Below are 14,224 nucleotides of genomic sequence, written 5' to 3'. Positions count from 1 at the left end.
TGAAACTTCTCAGAGAAAAGAATCATTACTTCTTTATAGTGTAAGCAAGGGAAATGCTATTTTATAGGAAAGAAAAGTGCTAAATGCCACAGTTTGAATTACTTTTTGAATTATATTGCTTCCAGCTCAACAGGCAACTGTATATTTTATGATAAATATTTCCAGAGAAGTAAATTCAGACTTTATATTTTGAGGCGTTTTATGAAAGTTTCCCCTTAAAGTTGGCAAGTGAAAATCTACTACTGGTCGTGTCTTAGTATTTTGCTTTATTTTTTATAGGAAGAGATACTTTCGAAGTTGAAAGAGGCGTAATCTGAATGACCTTAAACATAGCATGTTTTATAGCTGTCTCAGTGAACTGAAAATCCAACCAGTTTCCTCATACTACGTCCTCAGCTCTATACAAACTATACAGTCATTCTCTGTTCCCTATCAATCAGTGAATCAAACACATTTATTGAGCACTTACCGTATGTAGAGCACTGTACTATGCTCTTGGGAGAGTTCAGTGTAACCAGGTTTTTAGGCATGTCCTTGCCCATAATGAGTTTACAGTCTAGAAAAACAGGGAGGCAGACATTAATATAAATAAATATGGATATGTACACAAATCCTGTGGAGCTGAGGAAGGGGTGAAAAAAGGGTGCCGATCCAATAATAATAAAGTTTTGAAGGTGGGGCGAGTGATTGTCTCTCAGATATGAAGTGGGAGAGCATTCCAAGCCAGGGGCAGGATGTGAGCGAGAGGTCAGTGTAAAGAGAGACAAGGTCGAGGTGCAGTAAGTAGGTTGGCATTAGAGGATCAAAGTGAGCTGGTTGGATTGTAGTAGGAAAGCAGTGAGGTAAGGTAAGAGGGACAAGGTGATTGAGTATTTTAAAGCCGATGGTAAGGAGTTTCTGTTGGATATGAAGGTAGATGGGCAACCACTGGAAATGCTTGAGGCGTGAGGAAACGTGAACTGATCGATTTTGTAGAAAATGAACCGGGCAGCAGAGTGAAACGTGGACTGGAGAAGGAAGAGACAGGAGGCTAGGAGGTCAGCAAGGAGGCTGATACAGTAATGAAGGTGAGATAGGATAAGTGCTTGGTTTAAATTGGTAGCAGTTTGGATGGAGAGGAAAGAGCAGGTTTTAGTCAAGTCGTGAAGGTTTCATTTGCTCTTCTATACTTCATACTCTAATGTGAAGAAGCATAGTAAGAAAATAAAATACAATTCAGTGGGTACTTTAATGGTATAAATGATTAATATCATTGTACCATTGTAATTAATTTTAGATCAAGATCATTCAGAGATAACTATTTTCTATATAAATCTTATTGCGTGAAATAACAGTGTTTAGCTAATGTGTAAAATAAGTTGAGTTTCAAACATTTTATAATTGAGAATTTTAGTAGTAGGTCCCAATTAATGCAGAAAATCCAGATATTTTCATCCCCAATTCAGGTCCTTTGTCCATGTCACCTCTCCTGACAATATTGACTCTTTTTGAATAGATTCAGAACCTCTGGGGACATGATTCTGGTGACACTTCCATGTCTCTTTCCCCCACAGTGCAGTATATCAGTCATCTCATTTAAGAGTGCACAGGTGGTGTTATATATTATGATTTGTCTTGACATCTGTTCTTTTAAAAATCAAGTGTCGATATACTTTGGGTATAATCCTAGTGCTGCTTTTACTAGTATAAGGCCAACCTTTCTATTTCCAAAAAGAGGATCAATGAGCAAAATGAGACCTGCTTTTGGCGTGGCAGCATCTTCAGTAGAAATGAGGCTGGAGTGTATATGGAGTGTATAATGATGGAAATTTGCCTCACCTTGCTACTCTTCTACTTCAGTGCAGCCCACACATTTTCCTCCTCTAATGCCCACTCTACCTCAATCTCATCTATCTCTCTGTTGACCCCTCGGCCACAACCTGTCTCTGTCCTGGAACACCCTCCTTCTTTATATCCAACAAACCATTACTATCCCCACCTTCAAAGCCTTATTGAAGGCATATCACCTCCAAAATGCCTTTCCCGAGAAGGCCCTAATTTCTTCTCTCCCTCTCCCTTCTGTGCTGCCCTTGTTCTTGAGTTTGCACCATTTATTCACTCCTCAAGCAGCATGGAAGCAGCATGGCGTAATGGATCGAGTATGGACCTGGGATTCAGAAGGTCATGGGCTCTAAATCCTGGCTCTGCCAGGTGTCTGCTATGTGACCTTGGGCAAGTCACTTCACTTCTCTGGGCCTCAATCACCTCATCTGTAAAGTAGGGATTGAGACTGTGAGTCCCACGTGGGACAGGGACTGTCTCCAACCTGATTTGCTCATATCTACCCATTGCTTAGTACAGTGCCTGGCACATAGTAAGCGCTTAAATACCACAGCTATTGTTACGTACATATCCGTAATTTATTTCTATTAATAATGATGGCATTTGTTAAGCGCTTACTTTGTGTCAAGCACTGTTCTAAGCGCTGGGGAAGATATAAGGGAAGCAGGTTGTCCCATGTGGGGCTCACAGTTTTCATCCCCATTATACAGATGAGGTAACAGAGGCACTGAGAAGTTAAGTAACTTGCCCAGAGTCACACAGCTGACAAGTGGTAGAGCCGGGACTAGAACCCATGACCTCTGACTCCCAGGCCCGTGCTCTTTCCACTGAGCCACGTTAGTGTCTGTCTTCTCCTCTAGACTGTATGTTCACTGTGGACAGGGAACATGTCTGCCAATTCTGTTGTATTATACTCTTCCAATTGCTTAGTACCATGCTCTGCACAAAGTATGCGCTCAGTAAATACTATTTATTGATCAATTGAGGCAGGAAGGAGAGAAAAAAAAGAATTCTATTTTCAGCATAAATGTCTTTTCACCTAAGAAATTGCACTTTCTGTGTGTGTTTTTTGTAGAAGAGCCACTTGGGAAGACTAGGAAAGATGTGATGGACACTCTTTCCCCTTTTCCAAGAAGGACGCCCACACGCCTCCTGGAAATCGGAGCTCCCTTCTACCAGGACAACCAGCTTCAGGTCAAAGTCTACTGGAAGAAGACCGAAGGTTTGTTGAAAATGTCTTGAATGAGCTCAGACTGCAGAGATGGCTTGCCAAGTCGTTCAGAGGCTGATAATGTTATAAAATAGATTTTTAAACACATAACTTTTCATAAACATAAATCACTTTAAAGGGACTAAGCGTAAATTCTTCAAAAGGGGAATATCTTATGGAGAAATAGCTAGAGAACGAACCCCTGTACTTTAGTGATATGGTGTTAATTGACATGTGACTTAAAATCCTTTTGGAGGAGCCCTTGTTCGGATTGACTTGCCACTATTTCTTTTGAACTGTGTTTATTTCCTCCTTTTCTGGGGAAATATAGCACCGGCAACTTTTTTTTTCTGTTTTAATCTTCCAATCTCCAATGCTAAAGCCATAAAACTTAAGTATCTAATTAGATTTGAAAGTTAAAAAGGTATTAACTTCATTGCATTTTAGAAGAAACTGTTCATTACACACTGATCCGGTTTAATATTGCCATCAATATCTTCTTACACTGTGATTTGAAAGCAAGCTAATTATGGCTGGCCTTGAAGCAATCTAAAATTGTCTCTTGGCCTAATACAGAAAGACCCTAAAATAATAGCAAGTGTGAAGCAAAATGGCAAAGTGTTTTCCCTGCTCACCTCATTCCCTGCTTTAATGATGGTGAATTCAGAAGAATAGTGAAGTGGCAAATCTGTATTCCCAGCCACACAGAATAAGTAATAATTATAATAATAATGATGATGGTATGCGTTCGGTGCTTACTGTGTTCCAAGAACTGTATTAAGCGCTGAGGTGGCTACAGTATAAGCAGATCAGGTGCAGTCCTTGTCCCATATATTTGGCTCACAGTCTTGGTTGGGGGAGAGCAGGTGTTAAAGCCTCTTTGTACAGGTGGGGAAAGTTAGGCACGGAGAAGTTAAGTGACTTGCCAGACATCATACAGCAGATAAGCAGCAGAGCTGGGATTAAAATCCAAGCTTCCTGACTCTCAGGCCCGTGTTCTTTTCATTAGGCCCCGCTGTCACTGGTACTCATTGTTGCAGGCCTGATTCAGTGTGGCTGTGCTCCATTTGGATCACTAGGAAGGGGACTCTGGTCCCTATTTAGCCACAAAGGCAAATGGCATCTGTACAAACCGGAATCAGAAAAACAAACTCAGTGGGATTCCTGATGAGCCATTGATTAAAAAAAGAGTGATCCACTATCCCCTTTCCCACTTTTAATAATAATGTTGGTATTTGTTAAGCGCTTACTATGTGCCGAGCACTGTTCTAAGCGCTGGGGTAGACACAGGGCATTCAGGTTGTCCCACGTGGGGCTCACAGTCTTAATCCCCATTTTACAGATGAGGTAACTGAGGCACCGAGAAGTTAAGTGACTTGCCCAAAGTCACACAGCTGACAAGTAATAATAATAATAATGTTGGTATTTGTTAAGCGCTTACAATGTGCAGAGCACTGTTCTAAGCGCTGGGGTAGACACAGGGAAATCAGGTTGTCCCACGTGGGGCTCACAGTCTTAATCCCCATTTTACAGATGAGGTAACTGAGGCACAGAGAAGTTAAGTGACTTGCCCACAGTCACTCAGCTGACAAGTGGCAGAGCTGGGATTTGAACTCATGACCTCTGACTCCAAAGCCCGTGCTCTTTCCACTGAGCCACGCTGCTTCTCCTGCTCCCAAGGTGTTTGTTTTTCTTGCTTTTTCTTTAGATTCACCGTGTGATTTTTTTGCTTTCACTAGGGTCCATCTCAAGGTTGTATTTTTTTTTATGCTTCGGCCACCCGGGTGACCATGGACTAACCTCACGTTAGCCAATTGGCAGACTTGGCTCATTTGAGTAGAACAAATGGCTCACTCATCTAGTGACTTTAATGCCCATTACCCACCTTTGAGCCTTTGGTGTCAAAGAATGTTGTCGATTCTGTGTTCACATTTAGCTCCACAGAAGTACATTGAGTCAAGAGGACACTTCCTAAATAACTCAGTTCATTGAACATAGGTAGGAATCACCCCACCTGTCTCGCTTCAAGGACTGTCGTGATTGGGTCTGCGCTGCAAATCATGAACTTACCTTCTTTCCCATGGTGTCCGTTTATCAAGTGGTCTGACTTTTCTCCCCAAAGACGTCGAGGGCTGATGGCAGTCTGCAGAATGGACTCAGTTCAGTGATGTTTACTGAGAGCTAACTGTGTGTTTGGGAAAGTACAGTATAGCAGAGCTGGTAGATGTGTTCCCTTCCTGCAACAGGTTTACAGTCTAGAGGGACTGGCTCGTCAAGGACACGGATGTAGCTGTTAACCAACTCTGTTGTATTGTACTCTCCCAAGCCCTGCACACAGTTCGATAAATAGGACTGATTGGGATATGTAAAACTATAAGCGCTGTGAAAGTCCAACAGACTCTTGCTTTTATGGGACACGCCAGGTCCTATATTTATTTATTATGATTAAACATTTCAATCTCTAAGTCTTCAGAGTCAAGACTTCTTTGCAGTGTAGCAAGTGGGAATGGTATTAGTAAAGAAAATGGTGGTTTCTCTTCTACTTCTGCCCATAATAACATGTTTTTATAGGCACTCCCTCAGAGAAATTGAACACTTGGAAAATCCAAGATAGAATTCACGGAGCCTATTCTGCTTTGTATGCTGTAAAAAAAAAAAAGGATATTGGGAAATTTAACAAAATGTCCTTTAAGATCAAATTTCTTTTGAAACATAATTTATACTGCGCAATGGTCAGTTAGGATGGACCACTGAAAATTCTAGATTAGTGCTTATTTATGATTGGTCACTGTTCCAAAATTTTTATTTAAAGAACTGGGAATTCATCCTATTAAATATCTAAATTCCTATGCCAGTACATTTTAGAGGGATTTATTTCCCTCCTTGGCCCATCTCTGTCCATCTCTGTAAATAATCATGGTAAAAATAGAGGGCCAAACTGCATCTCTTTGGATCTCCTCAGAGATGTCTGAGCACAAAGCTTTCTTTGAAGACAGTAGGGAGCTCTAGGCTTGGATTAGCTCCACAAGGGTGTGGAGGAAAATGAAAATTTGATGCATAGCATTTTTGATCTTGCATTAGAGTTAGGAAGGATAAGTAACTGGCCCTCTGCCTCTTTCTCAAGACAATATTACCCAACAAGAAATTTCATTTCCTTTGCTGAAATTATACTGTCATTAACAAACTGCATTAGAGCAATTAATAACCAACCTGGATTGCATCAGTGCCTTACTCTGTGTGCATGATTGTGTAAAGAAAACAGACTTTTACAAAGGTAAAAAAAAATACTCTCAAGTAATAGGATTAGTTGTCTTTTTTATGGTGTAGTATCGCCGCCTGATGGACCAAGTCCTTTTGTAAACTGAGTTTCATCGGTTCTTTTTTTTTTCTCCATTTTTGTTCACTCTTTCCTTTCCTTTATGCCCTACAGGCAGTCTTTCTTTATGTGCACAATGTCGAAGTCCTCTTTGTTCTACCTTTACAAAACAACACAGAATTGTCTCTTCAGGGACTAGCCCTGTTTTTTTCCTAGGCAGATTGTTTCCTCTGTAATTTGGGAGCTTGGGGGACCCTCCCCTAAGGTACAAGAACCACATGAACCTCAAACGATCCCAAATCCTTGAGGCATTTTCTGACACATCCTCATCTCTAAAGTATGTAGTCTTTCTTTATTCGGGCTTGGCTGTCAGAGATGGTGGGTTCTAATTCCGGCTATGCCACTTATCAGGTGTGTGACTTTGGGCAAGTCACTTAACTTCTCTGGGCCTCAGTTACCCCCTCGGTCAAATGGGGATTAAGACTGTGAGCCCCACCTGGGACAACCCGATAACCTTGTATATGCCCCAGGGCTTAGAACAGTGCTTGGCACATAGTAAGTGCTTAACAAATACCATCATTATTATTGTTATTATTATTATTATTATTCAAGTGAAACATTACAGGAGTAAAATCGGAGAACCACAGCTTGAACGTAACTTCTGTTGATGAAAAGCACATTTTTTGGCTGGATTATCTGGATAGTTTGAGGATTAGAAATTATGTGCTATCGAGGCAAATTCAGTAGAACCATTGCAAGTTATTTTTCACTCCCGGATGAGCTGGACATTCCTAAAATATAATTGATTTCTAACGTGGTATAGTTCAAAATTGACAGTTCTTAGGGGAGTAAAAGGTATGACAGTCCCAGTTCAAAAAAAAAAACTTTCAGCAATCAAAATCAAATTGTGAAAATGAATGGTTCCTCTTATTTCCCCCAAAGTTGATTAGTGGTCAGGATGTTGAGGTTTTGGACTTTGGTACAATTTTTCAAGTATACATCTCCAACATTAGCTTCCCCTGTTTTTTGTTTTAAGTGAACCGCTCTCCTGGAAAGAGAACATTTTATTCTGTTACATTAGTTACAGAAAATGTTTGCAGTTTCATGAGGACAATGTCAGAAAGTATTAGCTTGCTTTTTAATTTCTCTTTAACTGCATCATCAAAATTTTAATTGTGGAGCTAGTGATATTTCCTCTTACTGTTTAACATCAAGCTGTTGCTTCTAAATTTCAGCAGTGTTGTGATGGTTTGGGGCTGGCCTTCAAAGAGAGGATTGTAGTTTTAAAAATGAGTTTGAGTTGTAGTGCTGTGCCGAAAACAAGACCTTGGCATCCCCAGCTGCCTCCAGGACCCTGTTGAGTTCCTGCTGGAAATCTGGGACACCTATTACAGTTAGCAGGGGTAAACAGGAACTTACCTTGCAGTATCATTTTTAGGGAATTCTAAAAATTTCCAGTTCCCTTGGCATTAGCAGTGGGAGTCACCAGGAAGCTGCTTTAAAGAGTAGGAATTATTATTGTTATTAATCGTATTTATTGAGTGCTTACTGTGTGCAAAGCACTGTACTAAGCATTTGGGAGAGTATATTATAATGTCAGGCACATTCCCTGCCCACAATGAGCTCACAGTCTAGAGGGAATGACAACCCCACCCCCCCTACTCTCCCATTCCACTTTAATGCCTCTTTTTTAATCAGTCAATGGTATTTATGAAGCACTTACTATGTGCAGAGCACTGAACTAAGCACTTGGGAGGGTACAGTACAACAAAATTAGGAAACACATTCCTTGCCCTTAATAGGCTTACAATCTAGAAGGGAAGACAGATATTAATATGCATCAGTAAGTAATGTATAATATATAATTTAAAGATATGTATATAAGGGCCTAGAGGTTGGGGGTAGGGTGAATATCAAATGTCCAAAGGTCACAGATTCAAGTGCATAAGATGATGCAGAAAGAGAGTGAGCCAGGGAAAAGAGGGTTTAATCAGGGAAGGCTTCTTGGAGGAGATGTGACCGTAATAATGCTCTCAGAATCTAAGCAAGAACCCATGGGGGGGGGGGGGAACCCACATTAAAGGAACAGTTGCTAAGGGGGAAGTGGGGTAGTTGTTATCTTTTTTTAATGTTGTTTGTTAAGTGCTTACTATGTGCCAGGCACTGATCTATGGACTGGGGAAGATACCAGGTAATCAGGTTGGGCATAGATGCTCTCCCACATGGGGTTTATATTCTTAATCCCCATTTTACAGATGCAGAAACTGAGGCCCAGAGAAGTGTAACAACTTGCCCAAGGTCACACAGCAGACAAGGGGCAGAGTCAGGTCCTCCTGACTCCCAGGCCCGTGCTCTTTCCACTAGGCAACGCTGCTTCTAGGTTACTCGGTCCCCTCTTTCATTCAGATAGCTTGGTCGCCTTAAGGGGGAAGGATTTTGTGACCGCTAAAGTTAATATCGAAGTGGGTTTCACAGATTGAAGTTGTAAACTCTTCTTCTTAAGAAATCTGTAAAGATGAGGTAGATTCTTTCTAATCCATCTGGGATCATCTGAAGAGGTATGCAGTAGAGGACTGCTGGGTACGTTGACCTAGAGAATGTTCATATAATATGAAAGGGTGGGTGAGACTGTTGTAAGGGCTTTGTTAATAGGACACAGATTTCCTTTGGATGTATTTGAAGAGAGGTAGATTATCTTCAGTCTTGGATAGTTTGTGTGTGGTCCAAAATAATAGAAGAGGGAGATGAGCTAATCTGTTGACCTAATGAATTTCGGGATGGCATATGTTAGGAAAGTGCAGTAAAGGAAGAAGGCATGAAACCTGCCGGTAAGGAGTTTGTAGTCTAAGCGCTTAACACGGTGTTTTCACAGAGTAGGTGCCTCATAAGTACTCCAGTTGTTCATTTGATGTTACTCAGTGAAATGATATTCTGATCAATTTTGGATCCATTTCATCCTTTCGGGTTGCTCTTATTTTAGATCGTAAGCACGTTGAGGGCAGAAAGCCTGTATGTTTTTCATTTTATAAACTCTGCAGATAATAAGTACTGAAATACTATTGACAGAAAAGAATACATAGACTTGCTTGTCTGCCTATTGAGTACTATTCATCCACTTGAATTTCTTTTCCAGAAAATCCATAGATTGTTCTTTGTTTATAGATATCCTCATAGGAAAGCTTTTTGCGTGTTATTTTTAAAATTTAACTTCATTTGCAATCCAGCTTCGGACTTCCGTGTCAAAGGGTTTGGACATCTGCATATGAAAACACCAGTTAGAAGCCTATTTTTAAGTCAAAAAAGTTTTTGTGTTGATCTTACATTTTAAACTCCACTTCATATAAAAATTAATAATGGAGGCACTATCAGTCATGAATTAGTTTCATAATCTTTTATTTGTAATCCTTTCATTTCATTGTATAACAAATGTTTTTTCAATACATTAGTAATTGTTGCACAATTTGCAAGATATTATAAGTCCTTTAAACATTTCATTCCTATTCTTTTCATATGGACCTCTGTCTGCTTTTTGAAATGAACAAAAGTCCTGAAAATTCAAATCAATATTTTTTTTCCCTCAAAATCTCTTTTAGGAGAAAATAGCCTTGGTGAGGATATGCCTTTTCAAAATCTTTTTTTTTTCTTCTTAAAATGTATTCTGCAAAAGAGGAAAACATAACCCTTAAGATGTTGCAATATATTTTCAATTCAGTAATTGATGGAATTTCTTATAGTTTCCTCCTTCTCTGATTTTCACTTTGGATAAAGCTTGACCATTCTTTTATATTTCTCGGTCATTTTGAAACAGTTTACAAATCTCTTATGGTGAATTGCATAAAGTCACTTTGAACAGCTTAGACCGGACTTATTGTGTGCAGAGCACTGTATTGTTTGACTTTAAAATACTCATACTGCTCTATATTCCCATCCCTGTACCTGCTTTTTTAGGAATTAGTCTAATTCCTTGAGTTCCTCAAGCATTTTGGAAGCACAATATCTTTATAAGTAACAGGATTGTAAGTTTAGGCAGGGGATTAGTGGTCTCACAGCAGCCTCTTTCTAAATTTAGGCATTGCTAAGAAACAGACTTTAGTTTCTGTGGTCCACCCAGTTGTAACATTTGTGTTGAAGATATTATTTGCGTGAATAAAGACTGCGACATTTAAAGGGTTGGAAAAGAAAGAGAACTTAAGGGAAAAGAGATGCATTAGGCTGGTGAATATAAGGAATAGAGACTCAGTATTAATCAAGAGTATTTATTGAGTTCATTTATTGAGTTCTTACTTTGCGCAGAGCACCACATTAAACGCTCGGAGGAAGGCAATATAACAGAGTTGGTAGACACGACCCCTCACTTTAATGAGCTCTTAAGAATAAAGAAAATAGATTTTTTTTAATAGATTATAGTTGTGATTTAAGTTCAGTATAGGTGAGAATTTTCTGGTAGAAGAGAAATGGGTTATCTTGAATGTCGTCTTTAAATAGCTTCGATTCCCTGCTCCCCAGAAACAAAGAGATGAGTTAGGTGCTTTGAAAGTTTTTCCGTACCTTTTGAGCCTGTGATATTTCAAAAGGTCTGCATCAGCAACCAACATTAGATGATTTCCATAGCACAGTGTTGTATTTGAATAGAGCTGGCCAATATCAGCTTTGTTTAGAATCCATTTAACTTCCACAACTTCACGTGATACCAAATGTACCTAAGAGGTAAGCTTTCAGGCAGGGATAGTGTCTACCATCTGGGTTGCATTGTACTTTCCCAAGTGCTTAATACAATGCTCTGCACCGAGTAAGTTCTTGGTAAGGACCAAGATTGCCCTTCAAGAATGGCATCCCAAAGCAGCATTCCACATGCATCTACCATGTAGATGATCGTGATAGAACACCGTGCCGAACCCTCATAAATGTGTAATTTATCTTTTCAAGATTCTCGTTATATTTGTTTTTCTCATGTCCATTCCAATCTGGATTTTGTTTCAGAGTTTTAAATTTTTTTCTTGCTCGAATAACTTAGAGTTTACAGGAAGCGCCAAGAGAATCTCTTGACATAACCTCAGGGACTGGGTCAGAATGTTCCGCCAATTTTGAGACGTCTTCTAAAGAGAGAGTGAAGGAATTTCATGTTTGATTTTTTTTTTTGTTTACATTTTTTGCTAAATCAGTAAAACCTCTACTGGAACCACTCCTTTGTTTGACCCGTAAAGTTTTAGCCTGTGTGTTGTGGGGAGAGAGGAAAAAGATTTTTCTAAGTAAGTTTTCATTGTGTACATCATTTTGCAGAAAAGCAAAACCAAACCTCAGTGGAGAAATCCGGAGAAATGTTCTCATCTTGTTTTCAGTTCAAGGAGTGGCAGATTTGACGTGGCAGCCGGTTATAGCCTAGATCAATCAGCTGAACTCCAGTTGTTTAAGATCCCAAAACTCTACTTCTTTTTCTGTGAGATTGCACCCGCAGAATAACTTTCGATTGTTCTTGGGTTTGTATGTTTGACACTGATCTTCCGGTCTGTTCTCATCTTCTGTTATTTAATCTGCACTCCTGACCCCAGCAAGCCATCTCTGCCAGCACACACTGTGGGTCATTGGCAAGAGAGGATGAGTGGTTGAGCACCAAGCCTGGAAAAACAAATCAAGTACTTGCCCCGCTGATGTGGGCTCCCATCCAACTTATCCTAAGCGACCTAGGTATCTGCGAAGCCCTGGTTGAGAAGGGACTGCTCTTGGTGAATGAGAAAGAGGTGTTAGAAGGATAGTCTCTCCACAGATCCTTCACAGCACCATATCTGGTGGGCTTTGGTCTAGTGGAAAGAGCATGGGCCTAGAAGTCAGAGGACGTGAGTTTTAATTCCAGCTCTGCACTTGTCTGCTGTGTGACCTCGGACAAGTCACTTAATTTCCCTGTGCCTCAGGTACCTCATCTGTAAAATGGGGATTAAGACCGTGAGCCCCTTCGTGGGACAGGGACTGTGTCCAACCTGATTACCTTGTTTCTATCCCAGCACATACTAAGTGCTTAACAAATACCACAATTATTATTAATATTATTATTAGTAATAATCAGAGAAGCGGTGTGACCTAGTGGATAGAGCACAGGCCTGGAAGTCAGAAGAACCTCTAATCTCGACTCTGCCACTTGTCTGCTGTGTGATCTTGAGCAAGTCGCTTCACTTCTCTGTGCCTCGGTTACCTCATCTCTAAATTGGGGACTGAGACGGTGAGCCCTGTGGAGGATAGGGACTGTGACCCAAGTGATTAACTTGTAGCCACCCCAGCGCTTAGTACAGCTCCTGGCACTCCCTCCCCTTCTAGACTGTGAGTCTATTGTTGGGTAGGGATTGTCTCTATTTATTGCCAAATAGTACTTTCCAAGTGCTTAGTACAGTGCTCTGCACAGAGTAAGCACTCAATAAATACGATTGAATGAATGAAGGAACATAGTAAGCACTTAACAAATACCATAAAAAAATGATATTTTTATTAGCATTTACGTTTAATCTCGTAGAGAAACAATCAATAGCTCTGCAGACTGGAAGCAAACCTGGTTACAGTTGAAAGAAGTAGTTTTGTCCATATTTGATATTTGTTTCATTTGGAGATGGTTTATTGATGGAGCATTATCCGTTTCTTCCCTTAGAACTTTCCAGAAGAGATGGGCGGGGGGGTCGGGAGGGGCAAAAAGGGCTGCATTTGGCTGGGGAGTTTGTCCGTCAGGCAGAAGGGCCAAATCCTTGGGACGGGACCAGAGTGATGAGACTTTAATGTGGTCAACATGTCTGTGCTGGCTTTTCCTTACGGGTTTGTTCTCAGTCACTTGGGTCTGGACTCTGGCGAAGTAGGCTTTCAAAAGATCTGCTTGTCTCAGCTACAAGACGTTTACTGAGCACTTGCTATCACTGATTCAGTGGTATCTACTGTGTGCTTACTATATGAAGAGCACTGTACTAAGAGCTTGGGAGAGAATAGTATATAACTGATTTGGTAGAAATGTTGCCTGCCCACAATGAGCTCACAGTCTAGAGATGGAGATAGACATTAATATATATCAGTCAATCAATGGTATTTAGTAAGTGTTTACTGTGTGCAGAGCACTGTACTCAGCACTCGGGAGTGTACAAAACAACAGATTTGGTAGATACGTTCTCTGCTCACAAGGCGGTTACAGTTTAGGGGATGGAGACAGGCATTAATTAAAACCAGTGGCCTCGAATGAGAGAGGGTATAACACAATAGAGTTGGTAAACAAGTTCCCTGCCCACAAGGAGCTTACAGTTTAGAGGGGAAGAGAGACATGGATGTAAGTGCTGTGGAGCTGTGGATGAGGTGAATATCATTTTACAGATGAGCTAACTGAGGCATAGAGAAATTGGAATGACTTGCCCAAGGTCCCACAGCAGACAAGTGGCAGAGCCGGCATTAGAACTCAGGTTCTACTGACTTGCAGGCCTGGGATCTCACTACTAGTAGACTCTGGAAGCTTTTACAGTTGTCTCTTCAACAGTCAGCACTAAGTAGATACCGTTGATTAATTCCTGCCCTCCATTGCTGGCCAAGAGCTTCCAGAATTGATCTGAAAAGGTCATCGCTCACCATTAATTCCCAGAATCGCAAGGCAGGTCCAGACCACAGAGGAGCCCAGCAAACAATCTTCACTGCACGTCAGAGAAAGGAAATACTGTAGGGATCAATATTAAGGTTCATACACGGTGTTCTTAGACCATCTAAAAGCCTTTGGCAACTACTCAGAAATTGGGCTGACCTGAAAAGTTAAGTGTTGAATGAAAGGAGAATAGGATTTACTTCGGAATTACTTTATGGCTTGAGATCTTCCACAAGAGAAAAAAATGGTAATGAGTGGAGAAGAGTGATGGTCACAGAGT

The 14,224-nt window shown here is 40.6% G+C and overlaps 1 protein-coding gene across 1 annotated transcript in view; it reads left to right on the top strand.

The window, feature by feature from the left end:
• ANOS1 (anosmin 1) overlaps window positions 1-14,224 on the top strand; it is a 142,149-nt gene that overhangs the window by 111,997 nt on the left and 15,928 nt on the right. The window contains exon 9 of the mRNA XM_007670364.2: window positions 2,897-3,043. Within this exon, the coding sequence (XP_007668554.1) occupies window positions 2,897-3,043 (147 nt within the window). The remainder of the gene's footprint in view (window positions 1-2,896; window positions 3,044-14,224) is intronic.

Source organism: Ornithorhynchus anatinus, chromosome 15, assembly GCF_004115215.2.
Source record: "Ornithorhynchus anatinus isolate Pmale09 chromosome 15, mOrnAna1.pri.v4, whole genome shotgun sequence".
In the NCBI taxonomy this organism is placed as follows: domain Eukaryota; kingdom Metazoa; phylum Chordata; class Mammalia; order Monotremata; family Ornithorhynchidae; genus Ornithorhynchus; species Ornithorhynchus anatinus.
The sequence above is the reverse complement of the archived record's forward strand: the minus strand, read 5'-3'. Positions and strand labels throughout refer to the sequence as shown.